The sequence below is a fragment of the Bos taurus genome, chromosome 5 (genome assembly GCF_002263795.3).
Source record: "Bos taurus isolate L1 Dominette 01449 registration number 42190680 breed Hereford chromosome 5, ARS-UCD2.0, whole genome shotgun sequence".
NCBI classification, from domain to species: Eukaryota; Metazoa; Chordata; class Mammalia; order Artiodactyla; family Bovidae; genus Bos; species Bos taurus.
Genome location: NC_037332.1, coordinates 71,428,673 through 71,452,815, shown reverse-complemented (window position 1 = coordinate 71,452,815; position 24,143 = coordinate 71,428,673). Strand labels below are relative to the sequence as shown.

Below are 24,143 nucleotides of genomic sequence, written 5' to 3'. Positions count from 1 at the left end.
TCTCTCACAGATCGGGCTGTCTAGCTGGGGAGGCAGAGCACACGAGAGCAGAGTCACAGGCGTTGGGCTGTGGAGGGGCTCCCCCTCCCTGTGGGCTGGCCGGAGGGAGGGGGAGAGCAGGGAGGGGTGGCCAGAAAGGCTTCCAGCTGCAGCTTCAAAGGCGAGATGCTGCCATTGCTCATTTTGATTAGACAAAGCCCTGAAGGAAGGAAGTCCTGGGGGCCAGGCAATCCGATTGTCCAGCAGATCTGTCCTCCCCAGGGTCAGGTTGTGCACAGCACATGACCAGCGGGCCTTCCCATGGGACTTTCCCCGAGACCAGCTGGGACATCATGTCCCCCACTTGCTCTCCCCTGTAGCCAGTCTGAGAGCGGGTTTCCTTGGCATAAACTATAGTCAAAGCAAAGCAGATGCTTTCTCATAGTCCTGATGAGAGATAAGGTCCCCAAAGATTAGAACATCCAATTCTGGGAACTTCCACCTTTGCTCCACAGCCCAGCACCCCAGCCCCAGCTAATCTCCAAGTCTGAGCTTGCAGTAAGCTGCCTCAACATTCTAACACCCTCCCAGTCTCTCCTGTGCACACTCAAGATATACCTGAGAGGATGACCGGAGGCTCCAGAATCAGCATATGGGAGGGGGGTCTGCCTGCCTTTCATCTGGTGAGAAATTTGGGGGTGAGAGGTTGGGAACTCAGAAAAGAAAGTGGTCAGATAGTGCAGCTCAAATTCTCATGTCTTCTGAGTTCCTTTAGCCGTGCTTTAAGGGAGTCCTTGCTTTCCCCAGCGGACTCTCTGGGTAGACTCTAATCCTCTAGAACAAAGCGCCCAGAGACCCGTGCCAAAACTCCTGCAGGCTCCCCTCCCAGGCCTCTTCCCCTTTCTTCCTACAAAGATTTTTTCCATACACCCTTTGCAAGTCAAGAGCTACACTGCTGGATGCTGCTGCTGCTAACTCGCTTCAGTTGTCTGTGACTCTGTGCGACCCCATAGACGGCAGCCCACCAGGCTCCGCCATCCCTGGCATTCTCCAGGCAAGAACACTGTAGTGGGTTGCCATTTCCTTCTCCAGTGCATGAAAGTGGAAAGTGAAAGTGAAGTCGCTCAGTCGTGTCCAACTCTTCGCAACCCCATGGACTGTAGCCTACCAGGCTCCTACATTTATGGGATTTTCCAGGCAAGAGTACTGGAATGGGGTGCCATTGCCTTCTCCAACACTGCTGGATGACAAACCCACAAACCCAAGCTAACCTCCTTTTGTTTCCTAGGGGAATTAGATACAAATGGCGTGTTGCCGGGGATCCCCCAAAGTGGGCGGGAAGGGTAAATCAGCCTGCTGCTCTGTAATCTTGTAGGCAAAAACTCTAATTTCACTCTAGTCACCAGTTTCTAACTAAATGATCTTGACAGTTGTATAAGCTTTCAAGTCTCACCTGTAAAATAGAGGATAATGTTTATCTGTTTCATCGAGTTGTTGTGAGGACTGACCCATGCAAAGGCTTATCAGGATGCATAGTACATAGTAAATGTTCTTTCATTGTTACTTGTATGGAGCCTTGTGTTCATTATAACAATTATCTTTGTATCCTCAGCTCAGAAAAGCACAGTGCAAAGCACAGAGAGGGCAGGGAGGAAGAGAGAAAGGAAGTGAGAGAGGGGAGGAAGGCCTACTCCTGCTCCCCTGCCCTGCACCATCTCAGACTAGCCTACCGGTACCTGGAGACCAGCAGAATCCAGTGGCCTCTCTGGATAGAAGGGCAATGACCAATTCTATGGTTTATCCAATAGTGGGCTGGTAGCAGGGACAGAGTTAACAAAGGTACTGGATGGTGGCTGATGATCGAAGTAGGATTTCAGGGAGATTTTGGGGAGTCATGTAAAGAACACCCAGGGTTGGGAAGGAGTCCTGACACCTCAGTTTTGGAACTAGATTTGCCTTTAATGAAATGTGTGATTCTGGGCAACTCATTTCCCTTTGAGCCTCTGTCACAAATAAGACAGGGAATTTTATTTTCTAATGCCCAGCACTCTGATCCATGACCTGGGTGAAAGATGGTGAATGAACAGCATAAGACCAGCATCTTGGGAATGGGTTTTTTTTCCCCTGAAGCAGATAGGTGAGCAAGTATCATTTGGCCTCTAAATGACGCCCAGGGGCTGTTCTTACCCCAGTGAGGCAGGAACAGGACATTGTACCCACAGCAAGGCCTCTGGTGACCCTGGCATCCAGGCCATGAAGGAAGGAGAGGAGCTGGGCAAGCTTAGGAACTGCTGCCCCCCGCTCTTCCCCTCCCAGTGCTCTGCTAGCTGCAGAGCGTCTCTCATAATGTGAAGGGCTGTTTCAGAGCAGACAGGGATTGCATCTCCTGAACCTCTGCCTTTGTCTAATCTGCTTTTGCATCTGCTTGCCAGCTGCCAGTGGTTACACAGTGGGTTTTTGGGTTGTTACTGCTCTTGTTGGTTCCCCCTCCACCCACTCTTCTTTCCCCATGGCTGTCTGAAGACATAAGCTGGTCCCATGACCAGGCTTGGGCAGCCAAGGGCAGCCATCCAGGCCTGACTCTGGACATTACATAACCAGAAGGCTGTGGACGTTTCCAAAATTGAATCCAAAGCAACAGGTTCCGCAAACTCAGTACATCTAACGTCGGGCTTCAGGACGCAGGAATTATGAGGCCTGGAGGTCTGCCTCCGAGATGGCTGGGTACCACCCATGGCTGTGTCTCTCCCTACTTCTCAGTCCTACCCACGGATTGTTTCCTCTGCAGGGTTTCAGGCTAGTGGGTCTCACCCTCATTCCCTCATTATGTGGACAAGAATTTACTGAGTCCCTATTGGTCCCACTCTAATTGCTGGGAATGCAAATATGAGCACTGAGTTGTACCCAGGCTGGCAGTCCACTGGGACCTGGGCACACCCCATCTCAAACTCCTGACTATAGTTCTTAAACATAGGGACCGCATCTCCCTTGTGGCCTCCAGAGTTCCTGGCACAGAGTGCTGCATGCAAGGAGGTGCTTAAAAAGTGAGGGGGAGGGATGATGGGCCAGCTGCCAAGCTGTTCAGGGTAGAGCCCCAGTCCTCTGTGCCAAAGCACCCAAACTAGCTCCTGCTTAGAAGCAACACAGTCCATGTCCCAGGGCACTTAGAATCCTGAAATGCCTAAGCCAGGAGGGCTCTTAGGAGTGCTAAGTCCAACCCCACACCATTCAGTTTAGTTCAGTTCAGTCGCTCAGTTGTGTCCGACTCTTTGTGACCCCATGAATCGCAGCACGCCAGGCCTCCCTGTCCATCACCAACTCCCGGAGTTCACTCAAACTCATGTCCATTGAGTTGGTGATGCCATCCAGCCATCTCATCCTCTGTCATCCCCTTCTCCTCCTGCCCCTAATCCCTCCCAGCATCAGAGTCTTTTCCAATGAGTCAACTCTTCGCATGAGGTGGCCAAAGTATTGGAGTTTCAGCTTTAGCATCATTCCTTCCAAAGAACACCCAGGGCTGGTCTCCTTCAGAATGGACTGGTTGGATTTCCTTGCAGTCCAAGGGACTCTCAAGAGTCTTCTCCTACACCACAGTTCAAAAGCATCAGTTCTTTGGTTCTCAGCTTTCTTCACAGTCCAACTTTCACATCCATACATGACCACAGGAAAAACCATAGCCTTGACTAGATGGACCTTTGTTGGCAAAGTACCATTCAGTTCAGTTCAGTTCAGTCACTCAGTCGTGTCCAACTCTTTGCGACCCCATGAATCGCAGCATGCCCGGCCTCCCTGTCCATTACCATCTCCCAGAGTTCACTCAAAGTCACGTCCATTGAGTCCACTAACAGATGGCAAAACTGAGCCCAGGAAAGGGGACAGTTCTAAAGCAAGTGAACTCAGTGGAGGATGGAGCTGAGACTAGGAGGCGGGCTCCCTAGGTTTAGAATCTGATGTGCTTTTCCTGAAGGCATGCTTCCTGAATGTGTTTCCTAATGCTAATGTGCTCACAAATATGCTCAGTTACATGAATATGCTTAGTAGATGATGCTAACTACTGGGATGTGAGAATACAATTAAACCCAGGAAAATAGGGAAAGGGTGCAGTTCCTACTTTGGCTTGAGGTTCCTGTGATATAAGTTCAATGTAAAGTTTTAAGAGGTCAAACCTAGGTTATAATCTTAGTGACTGCTTAAAAGTAGGCATTGTTTAATCCTAAAAAATCAAACCTCAGATGAACCCATAGAGACCATCTAGTCAACATTCCTACGTGCCCCCATTTTATAGATAGAAAGACTGAGGCCCAGGGAGGGGCAGTGACTTAGCCAATAGCTCGTAGTAACTAGATAACAGGACTGTCTGCTGTCTGGTTTCAGAGCCCAGCTTCTTAACAGCTGCCTCTGAAGGACTCCACCTGCCCTGGCTCTGGGATGAAACAGCCACCACCACCACCACCCTTCCCCTTCTGCTGCCTCATCTACACCCTCTCCTGCCAGGTAGAGGGGCTATGGCTGGGGATCAGATACCAAGCAAACACACTCTCTAAGTCCAGTTCCAGTTGCCTCCACTGGCCAAGACACTCTGACAGAAACCTTGCCCTTTGCCCACCCCCAAATCCTCCTGAGCCTGGGATTGGGCTATCACTCACCTTCATCTGCTTGATGGTGTAGACCATCGTGCCAAAGGGCCCCTCCTTCAGCAGTTTCTTCCCTACCACCTTGGCTCGGATCACTGGAGAAAAAGGCAAGACAAACAGGGAGGTTAGGGAGGCCTGAACCATATGAGGGACCACATCTCAGAGCAGGCATCTACCTGCCGTGTGCCTGGAATTGCTTTCTTAGTAATAGTGAGGCAACTGGAATAGACAATTGTGTTTATAAGAGCAAGAATTCAGATAAGAAACCCTGGGATGGGGGAGTAGGGGGCAGGGAGAAGTGGAGGAGACAAGGGAAGCAGACATCTTTGGAGCTAATTTCCCTAAATGTTCATAATTGCTGTCCAGAAATTTCTAGGCTGCAGTCATACCTGGAGGAGTGACTCTATGCTTTCACCATAATCCAAAATCTTCTCCTGTCAGTGCTTCCTGCCCTCTCCTCATTGCACCTCTGATAATCCCGTGGTCTCTCAGACCCCTTTCTGAGTTCTTGCTCATTTGGGACTTCCTTTGCATGCCTACGTTTTGCCACATCCTGGTACATCCACAGAGTTGTGATGCACCCCAGTTTCCCTCCATGCCCCAGTTGGTACTGTGATAGGGCCCTTGGTACCCCGCAGTTAGATGGCATGGGATGGCGGCTCAGTGAGGGTGTGGTAGAGGAAGAAGCAGTTGGGAGCAGGGGCTTAGGAGCCAACTGAACTTTCCCCATCCCAGCCCTGTTCTTTATGGTTATTATGATTGTGGACAAGTACCTTTGTTTCTGGCCTCTGACTTCTTCTATAAAACAGGATAATAATGTTACCAGTTACCTGAATCGATTAGGCAAGTAATGCCTGTGAAACTCTGGGCACTATGTCTTGGACGGAGTGTGTACTAGGTAAATGTTATTACTGTCATCATCATTATCATCATCACTGGCAAAATGAAATAGGCTGACCATGGAAGGATTGTTACTAGAAAAAAAATAGCTCCCATTTATCACACACCTTCTATGTGCAAAAGTACATTTTACTTATTTACTCTTCACAACTGCCTTACAAGGTCAGTATTAACATCCACATTCCACAGATACAGAAACAGAGAGATGTAACCACTTCCTCTTTCTGAACTTCAATTGTTTTATCTGTGAAGAGAATGTACCACCTATGTCAGGGAATGAGGATTGGGAATTGGAATGAGGATTAAACAAAACATTTTATGAAATTTCTTATTACAACATCTGGTTGAAGGGAGTTGCTCAGTAAATATTAGTTGATTACGAATATAAAAAGAATTAGAGAGATCCAGTATGACAGAGACTTTAAGACAGGCATTTACTATATGCAGTAAGAACACAGAGAATAGAGGGATTGTCTTGGAGATTATAAGAGGCTTCTTTTTCTATAATATGTGAAGAAGAAGCACCTAACAGTTGTCTTATAGATCTTAAAGACTGAACTCGGAAACTGCAAAGAAGTTGCATTCATTGACTCAGCCAAAGAAAAAATTGTCTAATAACGAGATCTAGCAACAAAGTCAGGGAGATCGAGGTGATGCCATCATAGCGGCAGAGAGTGTCTCCATCAAAGGGAGCTGGATTCTCTCATTGAGTTAACTGCTCAGTCATGTTTGACTCTGTGCAACCCCATGGACTGTAGCCTGTCAGGCTCCTCCATCCATGGGATTTTCCAGGCAAGAATACTGAAGTGGGTTGCATTTCCTGCTCCAGGGTATCTTCCTGACCCAGGGATCAAACCTGTGTCTCCTGCATTGCAGGCAGACTCTTTACTCTCTGAGCTACCAGGGAAGGACCTTAACCAGAATGGAATGGATTTTTGCATTTATAGTAGCCATGTTTGAATTACAGATTGAACTCTTTCAGTTCTAGGATCTTATCACTCTTTTTTACCTCAGGTTGCATTTAGCCCAAAAAAGAGTAGATGCTCAATAAATGTTTGTCAAATAAGTTACCCTTTACACACACACAGACACTCGCGCACACACACACGTACACACACGTACGCACACACACACACACACACCTGCCTACTCTGGTAAATCTGTTATCCTTCCCCATTTTGGATGTCCCACTGTGTTTCTCAGTCCATCATCTATTCCCCTACTCCAGCTGAATCCTATCCTGTTTCTCCCCAGATGAGCTTAGAGTCTACTCTCCTAGTCAGACATGAAGTCAGGCCCCAGATGATTCAAGGGCCCCTCCAAACCTTAGCTGCCAGGGATGGCAAAACATGGAACCTATTGGCAAGTTTAGCAATTTAGCCAAGGCAGCTCGGTGTGAAAGAGGCAAGTGATTGTTTCCAAGTCTGCTGTAAAAAAAGACAGCTTGGCGAGATCCCAGGCCAAGCTCCCTAAAGATTCTGCCTCCACCTTTGTGTCCAGCTTTGAAACAGCATCCTTGGCAGGAAGCCATCCTCCCAGAGGCCCCAGGGACTATTTCCTCTACATTAACTCCCACAGGCAGGTTGTAACAGCTTAACTGTTGGGCAGAAGGCATCTTTGCCAGGACTTTCCTATTGATTCTTCCTGAATTGATTTGGCTGCATCTTCTGCTGCTTCATTAATACAGAAGGTAAACGAAGGAGTGAGCCATTGGCTTAGGGAGAAAAAAAGCAGAAGGGATTCCTTTAAATAGTAACATCTACACTTTCCTGGCTCAAAAATGGCTTGCCTTCGTTTAGACATAACATGTCATAAGCAGACCTGTATAAAACTCGCTACTTCTGGAAGCTTCTGCATGCACAGGGAGCCAGTTCCTTCCTTATCCCTGACATGGTCTGAGCTTAGAATCTTTCATCTGAGAATAGTTCAGGGGAAAGTAAGTTTCTGTAATCGGGAAGCCACATTTACGTTTGAGCTCCATTATGTACAGCCTCAGGCAAATCCTTGTATCCCCAGAGCTCCGTCTTCCTAAATCTGTCTTGGCCCAGTGCCCCTCACATGGCTTCTAAGTGATGTACTTACTACTAGTGAAGAGCAGCATGACATAGCATTTAAGAGCCTGGTCTCTGGAACCTGATTGCCTGGGTCTGAATCCCAGCCCTGATGCTGTGTGACCTTAGGAAAGTTACTATGCCTCTCTGTGCCTTTGTTTCCTAATCTGTGACCATATCTCATAAAGTTGCTATGAAGGTTAAGTAGTACAAACACCAAGGACAGTTTGTGGCTCATCCCAAACCCTATGTGTTTGCCGTCACTATTATTAGTATTTCTGCCACTGTCATGACTTCTGTGATGTGACCATCCTGAGCATCTTTAGGCTTCTAACATGCACTGTAAGCTAAGGCCTGGGCCTTCTCCTTAGGACAAGGAGAAAGACAAGCTCATCAAAATACTCTAGTCTTGTAAAATTTCATTGAGAGGTGGGGGAACAGACATTAACTGGTCAGAACAAAGCTTAACAGGTGATTTTAAGCCTGGGGCACCAACTCTATCACAGGTGCCTATCTCATCTCATCATCCATATGTAACCCAAGAGGGACCTCCCAGGATCAAACAAGATCCCATGGTCCTGGTCCAGAAAGACTGAGGCAGGGATGACCAAGCACAGAGGCCACACCAAGTGTTTTCCATACAAAAATAAAATTGCATTAAACTGAACTGAAATAACATTCTGCTCTCACAAATAGATCTGCAAAGTCCGTCCAAAGTAAAATCACTGGTCAACACCAAATCCGCCTATTTGGTCAGTGAATTAATATGTCTTTATTTGCTTCGGTTTTTCCTCTGCAATTCAAATTGTGTGCTATTTTGTACTTTCCTGTTTGGCAATCAGGATGCCCCCAAGGCATTTGTTGGCCTGGGGACCAGAGTGGACAGGGGAGGTGCAGGTCACGGTTCAGCAACAACAGAAAACAGTTTCCAAACTTGAAGTTGGCAGCAGGTCTGACCATTCCCACCACCTTGATGTGGCGGCTGGAAGCCAGCTGCACAGATGGGGTTGGCTGGACACAGGTCTTCTTATTCTCCTCCCTGCTGGGCAGCAGCCCCCACATTGTCTCCCCAGTGTCCTCCGCCAACTGAAGCTACATGGGTGTGAACTGGATAGGCATCCGGGAAAATGGGTTGGGTACTGTTGGAGGTGACAACAAGAAATAGAAGTCCCGTTTCCCACCTCCAGCAAGAACCTTCTAGCAGGAAGACAACATTAAAATTTCATGACTAACACCAGTCAGAGAAGTGGGAGTGAGGTGTAGCCTGAAATCTCAGTCTTGGGGGCCTTTAATACTCCTGGGTTTCTGAGTATATGGAGTTCAAAAGAAATAGTTTAAAAGCAGATAAGAAATTGACCAGGCTATATGTACTTATACCATTGGCATATAGATATTTAAATGTATGTCCTTGTGAGTGCTAAGTCTCTTTGCAACCGCATGGACTATAGCCCACCAGCTCCTCTGTCCATGCGATTTTCAGGCAAGAATACTAGAGTGGGTTGCCACCATTTCCTGCTCCAAGGAATCTTCCTGACCCAGGAATCGAACTCTTGTCTTTTGTGTCTCCTTCATTGTAGGCTGATTCTTTTACCCACTCAGCCATTGGGGAAGCCCAAATGTATGTGGGGCCCTCATGAATATATAATACATCTTAGGATCCAGTTACAAACATATATCTCTATAGAATTATCTTTATTTCCTTTAAATAATTTTTTTATTTATTGGGGTAGGAATAATAAGCGCTTACACAAACAAGCAAAACAAGGCACATCCCTTCCAGAAATAATTGTATGCTTCCTGCTCCCACCCATCCATGGTAATATAGACCACAAGCAGCTTAAATTTTAAATGAAAACCAATTTTGATGCCAACAGGGTTCTGCTTCCAATCCAGCTTGCTGGTGTGTCCTGAAAGTGCACATCTGCTGTTCATCAGCATATTCAGAGATTCAGAAAGGGGCCATGAGCTGGCCCTACCTCCTGTCCTCTTCCTTCCACCTCCTATCCAACCATCTTCAATCAAATCCAGACCTTTCTGCTCCAAACTGTTTGGAATTTGGCTAAGTTTGAGAGCAAGGATCCCTTACCTGAATTAATACATACCAAGGGAAGACCTTAGATTCTGCCTATCTTTTAGTATCCTGTCAAGAGCAGTACAGAGCCTCTCCGTGATGTAGGAGTTGATTAAGCCATCTCGTGGTCTAGTGGGTGAGATACTATCTCTGACACACACACACATTCTGCCTCATACCTGTCTCTCAAAGGCCCTTTTGCTGGCTTAATGTACAGTCTTTAGGACAGCAGCAAGAATAACTAAGCCACATCTGGCCAGAAGACAGAATGAACTTCTGCAAAAGCAGAAATCACTATTAATGTCAACCCCAGAGAAGGGCTGTCCTGACAGCAGCAGGCAGGACCTAGGTAGGTACAAAAGCATGGACCCTGGGATCACCCATCTCTTGGGTCTGGACTTAAAGGAAGAGAGGGATCTAGGAGTTTTAAAATGATGCCCACTCCCATGGAAGCACTCTAGAAATCAGGATGGGGGGATGTCTGCAATCCAGCTTGTCTAATGGTCACCTGATGTTTATTTGCCAGTTGTCATTCTCAATAGGGTGACAGAGGAAAAGTCCTTTCTGAGGTCAGAGTACTCACAATAAAGGCAGTAAGCAAGAGATTCTATAACCCACCTGGCTCAGCCACCAAGCAATTCTCACTTCCTATGCATCATGGACAGCCTGCATTTCAGCCTCTGCAAGTAGGACAGCGTCAGGCTCTCTCACTTCTCCAGCTGCCTTTCCACTAATTAACCGTCAGTTCCTTGCCTTTCTTTGCATCACATCAGTAAGTCTAGGGAAGAGGGAAGGTGACAACTACCACGCATGGAACCCCTCTGATGTGCCAAGCAGTGTGTACATGGTATCTCACTCTATCCTCATGGCAACCCTATGAGGTGACTATTATGGTCCCCATCTTCCAACAATGGAAAAGAAAATCAAATACCCTGAAAACAGTTTTGCGTCCCAGTGGGGGTAAAACTTGGTAGGCCCCCAAGAAAGCAGACTGGCTCCAATCTTTTCCATGAGATTTGTACTGACTGTAAAAGAGTTTGTACTTTTTCTGCACCTCCTCCCCACCCCCCACTGTCAGTGCTGCTAAGAATCAGAGAAGACTGTCTCTAGGAGGAGCAACCCCTTTATAATCCCCTCTGACCCCCACATCCTCTGACTACCCACTTCCTTTCCAATCACTGACACACATGTCCTCTGATTAGTAACAAGAATCCACAAGTAATCACTATCAGCAGTATAACAGAGTATCATCTGTTAAGCACCCTGTGCTCCCCAGCAAGGCTTTCAGGGAAAAAGAAAAAAAAAACTTAAAAACCACAAAACCTACTGATCCACGAGGTTTCTCACAACACTATGAGCCTGAGGTTAATCAGAGTGATTAATTAGGTGAGGCAATGCACATGTAAAGAGGCACTCTGTAACCCTGAAGCTAAACAGATGATTTATGGCCGTGTTGCTGGTGGTGAGGGCCTGTAGATTCTCAGATGTACTAACCAGAGGGAGACAACCAGGGACCCAAAAGATTCCTTTAATTCAGCCTTTTCTCATCTACTGAGGGTCTTTAGCATCCACCTCCCGTGGCCTTTTCAAGCACCTCTTCAATTATCTGCTGCCTCTTCGGGGACACATTGATGACACTTTGATGATGTCCTTGTTTGAGGAAAGGGCCTTGGGAATTAAGGGTGGGAGGAAGAGGCCTATGGGATCCACCCTACCTGAATCCTTCTGGTTCCCAGTCTGTTTGTCATGGCCACCCCAAACTCCAAAAGCCCCTCTGGAAAAACTCAGAAGCTGAAATGTCAGATCAGGAAAGCCCTATGGAAGTGACCATGATACACTGGAATGAACGTGCGCAGAGCACATGGCACCTGGATGAAGTTGTTGCCCTATCTCTGTGTGACCTGGGGCAGGACGCTTCCTATCCAGCCGTATACATTGGTGTGATGATTACCAAGCTCAAAAAGTTCTTATGATGACCTCGTGGCCCTCCCCAACTCTACCAAAACTGCTCTCACCCATGACCTCCATGGTACTCAGTCCAATCAGCAGAGGGTTCTTCACCCTCCTCTTACTCACATGCAGCCTGTGCTATTCATACCAGCTGTACAGCTGACAGCTCCCACATTTTTGCATCCTCCAACCCAGAACTCCCATGACCTTTGACTTATATATCCAATATACCTGGAAGTCTAAGACAACATCTCAAATTCATCCCATCCAAAGCTGAGCCCTAACAGCCCTCACCCACACCTCGGCCTCCCATCAGCTTCCCCATCTCAGGAAGTGGCAACTGTCTCCACACCAGCACACCACTTCCTTCCTACTTTCCTTCACGCCAAACAAGCCACCCTTCCCAGGCCGTTGCCTTTGCAGCACCACTGCTGGAGCACTTTTCCTTCAGTAGCCACATGACCCCCTCCTTCACCCTTCCTGGCCTCCCCTGACCCCCTACATCCCTCCCCCAGGCATTCCCTATATCTGCCGGCCAGCCTTAATGTGCTCAGCACACCAGCCCCCATCTGCCGCATTATAGAGACCTTGTATGTTCATTGATTGTCTCTCCCCACTAGAACGTAAGCCTCATGAGCAAGCAGGGTCTTTGTTCTATAACTACTGTAGCCCAAGCAAGCAGAAGAGAGCCTGGCAGATAGCAGGCCCCCAATATGTATTTGCTGAGCACATGAAGCTAGAAGTGCTACCCACATGGAGGACAATTTGAAAAAAAATAAAGCTCCTCTGAGCAAGTTCTGGCAAATGACCAAGTCTTTCGGAGACGTACGCTATCAAAAGGGGCTAATGGCAGGCCCCAGTTCACAGGGTCAGATAAACATCTGTCCAGTAATAGTTTATGGTACTAAGTTCACAGGGATCTGGAGATAAATGAAGCCCTGGAGGAACTTGGAACCGAGTTACTGTGAAATACGAAAGACAGGAAACAAGTGAATGGTACTCAAACCTGGCAAACACAGCCAGTATGCCCCAAAGAGGGGCAAAGCCTGTCCCAGGGAAGGGCGTCAGGAGCTCCCTAGAGGTGGCATCTGATTTGGGTCTTAGCTCATTTCCTGGAGAAGAGACTCAGTTTGCTTTATCTGAATCCAGAGGAAGTATAATAGAAACCTGGACCAGACTTGGTGGGGAGAGCCTAAGAAAAACAGCTGGGAGTGAGCAGAGTCCCACCTTTCCGGGAAGAAGGCCCTGAGAACTTGAGGGGTGCGGGCAGGCAGGGCAGGCTATGTGGAAAAGAATGCTCCTCAGAGAAGTCTCACAAATAGGCTTTTCCTGTATCCTGTCCTGGCCCCCCGAGGGCACTTCTCTCTGTCTATTTCAAAGGCCCTTTTTGTTGATGTCAAAGCCAAGGCCAGACTGTTCAGATGCACTCCCAATCAAGATAGGGAGTCTCCAGTTCAAAGCCTGTCCTGACTAACTCTTTCCTTTAAGTAAAAATATTAATCTTGGTTTTATTTAAGCAGGGTTTTTTTTTGGCAAGAAATAAACCCCTGCAGCTAAAAATAAACCCGAATACACACACACACACACACACACACAGTCAGAAAAATCTGGAGGGCTGCAAATCAATTCAACCCAAGTTTCCATCTCAGGGAAAGCTATTAAAACCCAGAGGATATTAAAACCTCTTTCTGCACAGACTCTTGTTTCTCAGTGCCTGCCTGTGTTCTGAGGTCTGCCCCCCACCCCCAGGCAAGGCTGTCCTGTGGATGCCCTGTCCTGGGACTCTTGGCAAGGGGCGGAGGGGGCTGGCAGGGTCCTAGCTCTCCTCACCTTGTAAGCACTGGATTTCTGCATGAGCAGGCCAGGAAACACAAAGGGGCCCCTGCTGACGTCTGTTGTATGTGAGATGAAGGGGCCAGAGGAGGGAGGAAAGGAACACAGTCCCAGAAAGGTCAGGTTGCCTGGAATTTAGAAGTTACTGAAAAGGGAACACAAACAAAATCTGCATCTCACTCCTGCTTTCGTGTTTCAAATGGTGACCTCAATTTTAAACTTCTTAAAGGCAAAATTTAAGAATCACTACCTGGGCACGTGCCTAGACGTAGTATCAATACATGTCATTTCTAATCCAACTACTTGTAAAGTCAGCTACTCAGTTTCCTCTAGTGGCCACGGCCACCTTGGGGGAAAGATAAGGATCATTTGGCCCAGGAAGAGCAAAGTCCCAGGACTGGCTGGTCCTTGAACTCACGGCTGGCTCGCCTGGAGCTTGATGGCCAACTCTGAAGGGAGATGGTGTTTGTGTGATCTGGGTTTTCTAGGAGGCCAGTAAGGCAGCTGCCCTAAAGTCCTCACCAAGCACAATTAGAGTCACAGAGGCTTTTGCTCTGAGAGTGCAATCAGGAGAGGAGTATCAGTATCCCAAAGCACGGAAAGTGGGAAAGGTTGATCCTTCACCCACAGCGCCCCCTCATTCTCCCAAGAACAAATAGCAGTGACAATCCCATCCTAAGGCTCCCTGGTTTCCCAGCATTGACAGGATTGTTTTGAGGAGCTCAACAATGTATATACTGCTTCCAGAGCTTGGACCCTACCTCAAGACCTGCACTCTACAGCCTCTATCACCCCACATTGCATTTGCCCCACTACACTGGCCTGGCCTGTAATGCCCCTTGTCTCTGTGAGGATGACTTTCTGCCTGGGCATCTGTCCACACAATCTTTCTTCCTGCACAACTCACTCAGCTGAAATGCCACCTCCTCCTGGAAGCTTTCTGTCCATCCCAGGCCACACCAGTCCCTCTTGTCTTCTGCTCAGCTTCTTTTCTTCCCACATAGATTTCCTAATAATCAGTTTCTTGGTGCTCACTGGCCTGTGTTATTAAACAGTGGGGGCTGCACCTGGGGCTCTAGAACCAAGTACAGTGCCTAGAATGTGGCAGGGGTCCCCCAAGAATGTTTGTTGAATGAAGGAATGGATGACACTACAGGAGGGAATCAAAGGTAATACAATAAAGGGAGACAGGGATGATATCGTGTTTAGGCTGTTGGAGTGGGGGGTCCAGAGTCCCAACTCCTAAGGGTCACCCAGACAAGAAGAGGGGTGCAGGGAAAAGTGTGATCTGAGAAGCCAGAATGAGACTCTGAAGATTCATAGCTGAAGAGGTGAGTCACAGGGTCCTGATACAGGAGACACTGGTTAACACGTCTCTGGAGAGGGTCAGCACCCAAACTCCACCCACAGATGACAAACCCAGGGCCTGGCATCCTAACGGAGGTCAGTGGTACCCACCCCTCCTCCTTTGTCCCCCTTCTCCCTCCTCTTCCTTCTCTTCCTTTATCATGAGTGATTGGAATTAATTCATTGACTCATGCTATTCATTCAGATGTATTTGAGGGACTACATGCCTCAGGTCCTGTGCTGTGCCTTAGGGTCTGCAGTCAGCAGGTAGAGGAAGCCCCTATGTCACAGAAGCTTACTTCTATCTTGTGAGATGAGAAGCCAGGTGGTCCTAGTCAGAGAGCCATGGGGGCGTGCAGCAGACACACCCGGCCAAGCGAGGCATACTTTCCATGCTTGGGGTGCTGACAGTCCCGTCCTGACCATGCTTTGCAGAGCAAGAGCCTCAGCGATTCTAATCATGCTTGGTGAACACTTTGAGGTAGTTGACTCACTGGCCTCCTAGAAAGCCAGATCACACTAGCACCATCTCCCTTTGAAGTTGGTCCTCACTCCCCAAGTGAGTCAGCCCTGAATCCAGCCCTGGTGGTGCTATGGATATGTCTGGGGAAGGCATCCTGCCTGAGCTGGGATCTAAGAAATCACCACAAGTCAGCCAAGAGAAAGAAAGGAAAAGGTCTTCAGGTAGAGATGGAACCAGAGGCAAAGGCCTGGAGGCAAGAGAGCCTAGCCCATCAGAGTGACAGGAAGCAGAGTTGAGACAAGGGGCAGGGGACAGTGAAATCCAAGAGGTAGGCAGGGATGCTTGGCTTGTGGGGAAGGGGAGCCTTGTTCCAATACATGGCAATGTCATTTCTCAGATGGGATTTCACTCTTTCAGGGCAGTGATGAAGACTTATCACTTTGTCCTGCCAGCAGACCTCATGATAACATGGGGCTAAATGAGTAGGTGCCAGAGCCTCAAGAAAGACCTAGAAAGACCAAGCCTTGCTTGCCCCACTAAGCATCAGACTCACCAGTGAGCCCATTTCAGTTCACATCCTATCTGTGATCTTCAAAGTTAAGATTTAATGAATCTGTCTGCCTCACACCCTCCTCTCCAGCCCATCAACCTCTTCCGGGAGTTTTCCAGGGTGTTTTATCAGGCTCAGCTCCAGTGTGTCCCAGAGTCCAGAGTGCATACCAGCCTCTGGAAGGTTCTATCCCACTCAGTTCAGAGGTGCTGACCTGCTCACTGTCATGCAGGCACATGGGTGAGATGGGTGTTCTGAGCACCCCTCACCCACCAAGTACTCCAGCCCTCCCCAGGGGCCCATGGGAAACTTTATCCCACACAAGAGGCTACCAGAATAGCAGCCTGGTCTTAAACTATGGCCCCTTTGAAGCAATGCCCAGAAAAATACCGTGGCGACGCATGGTTCTCAAGAACTTAGAGCTCTCAGGTCAGGTCACTTTGTGAGACCAGAACAGCTGGCAACATCTCAGGAGTTGTCTACAGTATTTATCTTACTTTCTTGCTAATTGGGATGTGTTTGCTAGGAGAACTGGGCAACTCCAGGATAGGTCCTGGAGCAAGAAAGCCAAGGGACCACCCTTGTTTGTACACCAGACCTGCAGATGGCTCTTTGCAGACAGCGAATCTGCCCCCAAAATGCATCAGAGGCTGGTAGGAGACTTTGTTGTGGTTGCAAAAAACAGCACTGACTGCTCTCTGCTCCATCTCTGGGGACTGTACAGCACAGATGCCAAGAAGACCCTGGTGCTTTTATACCTTACTCGTTGAGTAGCTCGTAAAACAGTGAAGGCTTCTCCCTCCTCTCTTCAGCTTCCCAAACTTCAACCGGAAAGATTGTGGACACCAAATGGACACAGCTTGGAGGGTCGCACCGAAAGCCGGTGTTCGCTTGCCCCAGTTCACTCAGAATCTTTTCCCTGTACCCTCAGCTCACCCCAGAACCCAGGGGGAAGACCCTCAGACCAAAATAGGTGTGAGAAGGACTTGGCTATACCTCTTCACGCTCCAAGACAGTGATCAGGGACAGCTAACGCTGAGTGCTTGGAAAAATGGCTAGAGATAAGATCTAAGTGCCTTTGAAGGAGGCCAATCTCAGTTTTAAGAAAAATAAGTAGAGAGTGCTAACTGCTGCCCTCTTTGGTCAAAGTGGGTAAGAGCAGAATGACACAGTCCATCCTTGGTATTTTTGAACAAACTGCCCTGGCCTAACACTGTGAATGGGAGGGCTGTCAGTGGTAAAGAATAAGAGCACCTACCCTTTGAACAGCGCTTGAGCCTCTTGTTCATTCAATAAGTATTTCTCGAGTGACTACAACTTGCCAGGCTTTGTGTCCCAGGTGGAAACACATAGGAAATAAAACCTTACAAATGTTATATCTAATCCTTGAAACTAACTTCCAAGATATACAGTATGATTTCTACTGGGTCAATAAAGAAAACATGACTCAGGAGAGATAAGAAATTTTTAAGAGGTCATATGGCTAGGAATTCAATCCACATACACCTGACAGAAAACCTCAGCCACCTTCCTACAACCTGATATTGTACAAATCTGGACATTCACCCAGGAAGTCAAGCGCATCAGAAATGCAGAGAACATGAAAATCCTTAAGACTGAATTATCAGAGAAGGACTTAGATATAAGACAAGATGTTAAGAACTTTGAGGTGGAGTTAACTTCCCCAAACAGAGTTAACTTCCTAAAGCCTTGTGGTTTGGGGGACAGGTGCACTGGTTTGAGGACTAGGAACAGTAGGAAGGAGGAACAAGCAAACTTTTCTGGATACCTTATCGATAGCCCTGGTCTAACCCTCCTCAGCTGCAAGGCCTCAGGTAGTGTCATTCCCTTTGCATAAGACCTTCTGCTTCCCTTTATCTGGAACTCCTATCCATCTTTTATATTTCAACTATGTTCAACTCAAAGGGCACCTTCTTGGAGAAAGCTTTCCCTGACCCCTCCCCCAACATCAGACCAAAACAGGACTCCTATTAGGTTTATCATAGTCCCTGGTTTCTGAGTACATGTTTGTGCATTCATTTGAATAATGTGTCCTTCCTCCCCCACCTCACTAAACCGTGCTGGGACCATGCCCTGTTTGGCTCACCATTGTACCCCCAACACCTCACACCATGCCTGCAACATAGTAGGTGCTCAGTAGATAGTTCCTGGGTGAATAGGTGCTTGCGTCTAGTCCTAGCTCCCACTAACCTTCCTCTGCTGTACAGCCATTCCACCCCTATAACTGGCTGTAACTTTGCAAAGTCAGTTCCTCTGCCAGGAGCTGACCAAGAAGAATGGTTTTGATAATGGAAAGAAAAGAAGAAGGGTGTTCCAGGCAGGGCAACTGTATGAGCAAGGGCACAGAGGTCAAACTGAGCCTGAAGTGTCAGAGGTCCCATGGCTAAGGGACCATGAAGACCTGGCTAGAAAGAAGCAGAGGAGTCCCCATTAGCTCATTCCAACCCCAGCAAATGTCAGGTTCTCTGGGTGACAGGAGCTTGAATGCAGGACTTCTCAGGACTGTCCACAAACTGGGCCTATAGACAATGATGCTACTTCTCTGCGCACAGGTCCTTGGTCCCCTGACCACTCCGCCCCCAGTCCTAGCTTGGTAACCTTACGCTTAACTGTATTTAAGCATATGGGTGTCCTGGAGAAAGGATTTCTGAACCCAGCCCAACTCTTCCAAGCTGGGCCAGTACATAATTCTCCAAACCTCAGTTTTCTCATTCTGAAGAAAGGTGAATAGCACATTTGGGAGGATAAAAAAATAAAGATGGAAGCCACCCAAGTCCCCCACTTCCCCCACACCCATCACTTCCTGACACACAGGCTCATTCCCTCCCAGAAGAGTTGCCTGTGGACCAAGTGGGACTGATGAGTGTTAGAAACACAGAGAAGCCCACAGGCACTTTCCAGATCTTCTGCAGGTCCCTATCTAGCTGCCAGAATGGCTCCCTACACCAGACCAGACCAGTCATGTTTACTGGTTCTGTGGACCACCCAGAACGCACCTCTCCTGATGGAGCATCTGTGTTCTCCAAAAGAGGGCTAGCCCAATAAACGGTGCATGTGCTGGATCACAGCCAGCCCTGCTGCTGGATGCTGGGTGACCACGAGTACCCCCATAAAGTGACCTCCCCCCACTCCCTCTGCTGTACATCTGAGGGTGGCCAGGGCTTTGCATTCATGACATGACAACCAGAACTTCCTACTCAATCTGTCCATGGGCAACTCATACTAAAATGTTGGCTGAGATAGTCTCTGGAGCACATCCCTAGTACCTGCAGATGTTGACTCCTGGAATGACACAGAACAAATAGGGACACATTTTCCTTGATATGCCAGTGCTTTTGGAGAATAAGTAATAGGAGTCTCAGAGATGAACATGTTTGCCAGACACTGCCATAAAAAACAGCAGAATGGTCATTGGAGGCTGTGCACAGCTTTCCCTATTGAAAAGAATACTGTTGTCATCAATTATAACACTAATTATAATAGTCATTAATTATAATAAATGCCATCATCCACCAAGCATTTGCTATGCACATTTATGCTCAATATTTGGATTATTCCATTTGAGTTTCATTAAGACTCGGAAAAGTAAGTGCTATCATTAGCCCCATTTTGTAGAAACTGAGGCTTGTAGAGAATGAATAGGATGTGATGGACAAAGCATGCCGGTCCAGGCAGCCTGACTCTGGAGCTGCTGTTTTCCACCACTGGTTCATAAGTCCCTTCCAGAAGCACGTGTGTGACTGCAGTGTAGGGGGACAGGCATATTTCTTAGGCCACAGACTCTAGATTGGTGGGACCTTCACAGTCACTCATCCTATCATCCCAGGGCTAGTCTGGCAACTATGTAACATCGCTGACCTAGGTTCCATGTTGAGCCATTTCTTCACTGTTCTAAAATTCTCTTTTACACTGCCTCTCTGTGGTTTCCTCCAACTAGCTGACATTTTGGGTGTACACAAAACAAGATATCTGAAGAGCATGGCCATGTGCCCTACATAATCTCCAAGATAAGAATTTGCCTAGATTTTGATGGTTTTTCTCCAACTATGACATGATTCCAAGTCTCCTTGTCTGCCTCACTTGGGGCCTTGAGCTCCCCAATCGAGTTAGTGGAGGATGAATGCAGATTTCCCAGGGGCTGCTGATCAGTGTACAAAGTCAAGAGAGACCTCACCCTCCCGACTCTGTATGCTCTTCCTGATAGATCTACTTTGGTAAAGAATCTGCCTGCGAATGTAGGAGATGCAGGTTCAATCTCTGAATCAGGAAGATCCCCGGAGAAGGAAATGGCAACCCACTCCAACATGGACAGAGGAGCCTGGTGGGCTACAATCCATAGGGTCACCAAAAGTCAGACATGACTTGGTGACTGAACACACACAAATAAAGAACTCCACTTATTCTACTAATTGTTCTTCTTTGGTGTGGAAGTAGAGAAATTTGGGGGGTGGCGGCGGGTGGGGAGTCTTATTACATAGAAAGTATCAAGTAGTAGAAAGAGCCCTGGGCCAGGAGTTGGGAGATGGATTCTCTTTCTGGTTCTTCCGCACATGTGCTCTGTGAGTTTGAGGAATCACTTTCTTCTCTGACAGTACTAGTTTATTATTCTGAAAAATAAAGGGCTTAGATTATTATAATAAAGGGCCCTACATGTCTTATAGGGCCCCTCACAACTTAAAGGGCTAAGGTTATTTTTCCATCACCTTGTATCTCTAATTCATTCATTTCCCCTGAGTTCTACTCTATCCATTGGTAATGGGCCAGGACGTCATGCTCTTCCTGTTTACTGGGTCTGTAATCATACTTCTGAAGAGTTGATCAAACCTGAGTAAGTAATTAGGATGCTTTAGGTGACTCTTCTGGCATTGTCGTAAAAGTCCTTGTTAACCGGTTATCTGTCTGGATGATTTGCAGTTGCCAAAACTGGGGACTGCAGCTTGGATGGAACTGGCTCCTAAGTCACCCACCCAGTCCATCAACTGCACAATCTGAGTCACCCTCACCAATCTGTTTTCTTTATGAGCCGTTATCTTATTTTTTGTAGTAACATACTATTTTCCAGGCTGACAGTCCAGTAAAGAGTTTATTTCCAAGAATGTCAATAAACCTGGGATAATTTCAGTGGTTAAAGTCATTATGGGAGCACTGTATGTTAATGCCAGGTCAGGCCTCCTCCTCTGAGTGGCCCCATATCTACCTATAGAAAGAGTCTAAAAATGCTGAGAAGAAGGCTTCTGCCTTTAACCCCCCAATTGTATATTAATCCAAGGTAAATAAAAATGATTCCAGGGTGGCATCTCCATGGGGACTATGCTCTAATGAACTCACATGTACTAACTGGGGATATGCCACATCCATGAAGACAAAACTCAGTCACCCTTGCCCTGCTGGTTTAGTTTCACAGCAACTAAGTTAGTGATCTAATAGATGTGTGGATTCTCCAGCCCACTCCAGTGTTCTGAGTAACCTTAAACAACTCACCTCTCCTCTGGGTCCGTCTAGTTCTCCTATAGAGTGTGATGGGGCACCATCTACCCCCATCTTCCCTGGATGGCTTATTTCAAATGCTCCTTGAGCTGCTCAGAAAAGCTGTTCTTAAAATAAGAGGGAGTTTCTTTTCTACCCAACCTGAACCCTAACCTCTTCCTGAAGGGTGTACTTTGAGGCATAGAAGCCTGCCACCTTGATGTCAACTTCAACCTCACTCCAGCCTGAACCCAGCCAAGCTCCATCCTAGCCCCAGAGGTTTCTATTTTTGAAACAGAAGGAATATTCAATATTTTTCACTCTGTCAGTATTTTTACCTTCATCTCTGTCCTCCTCCCTCCCGCTCCCACGCCCCTGGTTGTAGGGTTGGGGGGTGGGGGGGAGAGGGTTTTGTTTTTTTTTTAAAGACCAAACAAAAACAAAACCCGGTCCAGGCAAAGGCCAACAGATCATGATGTTCTGGGCGGATTTTGCTACGTGCCAGCAAAGACTGTCAGCAAGATCTACAGGAAACACCTTGCAGAATCCACTGGGAGAAGCAGAGGCCACCAAGAAGTGCAAGGCAGATATACTCTGGTCTGTGTCGCTGGCTCTTGAAGCTGGGGTACAGGAAATGGCTGTGGGACTCCAGTTCCTCATGGGGGCAAACATAACTGTGGCAGGGGTGCTGGCAGATCCCTCTGATATTTTCAATTGGGATTTTAATTTGCATATCTCATCCCAACTGCCTGTGCATGATCTGTGCAGAGAGGACCCAATAAAAAAGGTCAAAGGCAATTTCAGAAGGGTCTGTTCCAGAGTTTAGCAGACGCTACATTTTCTGTGAAAGAGAGACATGTCATGTAGTGGTCAAGAACATGAGGACTTGAGCAACAGAGAACCTAAGGTTAACTCTCAGTTCCAGCTTCTACAAGCTGCAGACTCTCAGACAAATCATTTGCTTCTGCGGGTTGTCAGGATAAAGTGAGACCCTGAATGTAAGGAACACTGCGTAGTGCCTGGCAAGCCACAAGCTTGACGAACGATGGTGGTAATGGTTGTTTCATGAGAGGCCCCCTTTCCCAAGGCAGTGAAGAGGCTGGAGGACAGTAAGAGAGAGAAAGAAGTGGTTCCAAGAAGAGAGAAAAGAAAATGTAGAATACTAGCCTGAGCCCCACATGGGGCATGGCGAGCTCACAGCCTAGCTGCCAGTCTTCCCTTTATGAGACGTCGGCTGCCCCACTTACTCTTGTTCAGGGCATTGTGATTTCAGGTCAGGTTGAGCAAGGGGCAGTGACTGGTATCAGTCCAAGTGGAATGAACGCCCCACAGCCGTTCAGAGAGGCCCAGCAGGAGGCAGCGGGAGGAAGCATTGCTAGAAATGCTGATGAGTAATTAAGTCCTTCAGGGTCACATCTTGGTCCCTGTCTACCCAGAGGTGGGAGGAGTTTGGACGGGCCTGAAGTGGTTGGTCAGAGTGTGGGGGTAGCCCCCAAACCTTCCTTGCAGAGAAGCTGTGTGTATGGGAAGCCAGTCTTGCTGTGCTGAGTGAGGACTGGGAGCCATGGAGTTGGCAGGCCTGCTTGGGCTGGGGTCAGCGACCAGAGCCCGGCATTGTTCTGGCCGGAGGGGGGAACAGCCCGCAGCCAGTGTTCTGTGGGGAGGCCGTGGTAGAGCAAATGGCCAGATGCAGTCCAATTAGGGTCTGAAGGAAACCAGGGCTGTTTTCATGAAACAGGAGGCGGGTGGCCCTGCCATGGTGGGGACATTGGATGCTGGCTAGTCGGAGCACCTAGCACTCATCAGTCATCAGGTCAAGTGGCCAGCCTGAGTGTGGGTGTACAGGAAATGCCAACGCTGCCCCTGCCCCCCGCCCCCCCCACCCCCCGTCTGTGCTGTAATGAAGTGCCAATTGGGAGCCTGCTGGGCAAAGGGAACATGTCTCCACACTCCATCCGCTGTTTGGTAACAATTACTGGTATTCTTTCAGCACCACCAGGACACAGTACACTGGGGGCAATTCTTTGAACCACTAGGCATGATCAAGAAAAGATCAGATCAAAGAGGGCACCAGTTTTAATGTTCATCACAACTCCTGAATCTCTGGCTTGGGACTGGAGTCAGCAGTGGTAGGGGTGGGGGCCCACTAAGAAGTGCTGCCCAGCTGAAATGCGCAGTTCCTTTTTTATCCCTGTCCCCTATTCAGCAGTGCACTCTGGTGTGTAGAATTGGTGCCAGTTTCAGCTGGTCCCTTGTGGCAAGTGCAAGTCCACTATAGAGAGCAAACCAGTGGTCTCTTTTTACCCCTCAAGGCAACTTCTGGGGTGGTGGGGAAGTAAGGAATGATTGATCCCCCAAGATCCTTGTTTTTGTCCTGCCCTTTCCTTTCCTGAGGACCCCTGATAAGAGAAGAGTGCATTTCCTCATGTGACTATCTCCCACAGCTTGGCCCTAACACCCCCCACCTCTGCTGGCCCCAGCACTGAATCTGGAAAGGGTCAGTGCAGTGTGCTAAGGGAGCCAAACACATGGAGTCAATGCGTGCTAGAGGGTGATGCACGCTGTCTCCCAGGGCCAGTCTGGCCAGTCTGCGGTGGGTAGACAATCAGTCCCAGCTGGGTTGCAAAACCATGGTGCCAGCCACCTGGACCACTAACCACAGGGCAGCCACGGGCAAGTCAACCCCATCCCTGGGCCTGTTTCCCCAACTGGGAAGCAAAGATTTTCCGTCAGTTCAGTTCAGTCGCTCAGTCGTGTCTGACTCTTTGCAACCCCATGAATTGCAGCATGCCAGGCCTCCCTGCCCATCATCAACTCCCGGAGTTCACTCAGACCCACGTCCATCAAGTCAGTGATGCCATCCAGCCATCTCATCCTC

General features: G+C 48.1%; 2 protein-coding genes across 3 annotated transcripts in view; one reads left to right on the top strand and one right to left on the bottom strand.

Moving 5' to 3' along the window:
* Positions 1-24,143, top strand: part of SYN3 (synapsin III) — a 492,649-nt gene that overhangs the window by 159,679 nt on the left and 308,827 nt on the right. The window lies entirely within an intron of this gene.
* The window catches only part of TIMP3 (TIMP metallopeptidase inhibitor 3), a 57,640-nt gene that overhangs the window by 7,157 nt on the left and 26,340 nt on the right, over positions 1-24,143 (bottom strand). The window contains 1 exon segment of the mRNA NM_174473.4: positions 4,626-4,708. Coding sequence (NP_776898.2) covers positions 4,626-4,708 — 83 coding nt within the window.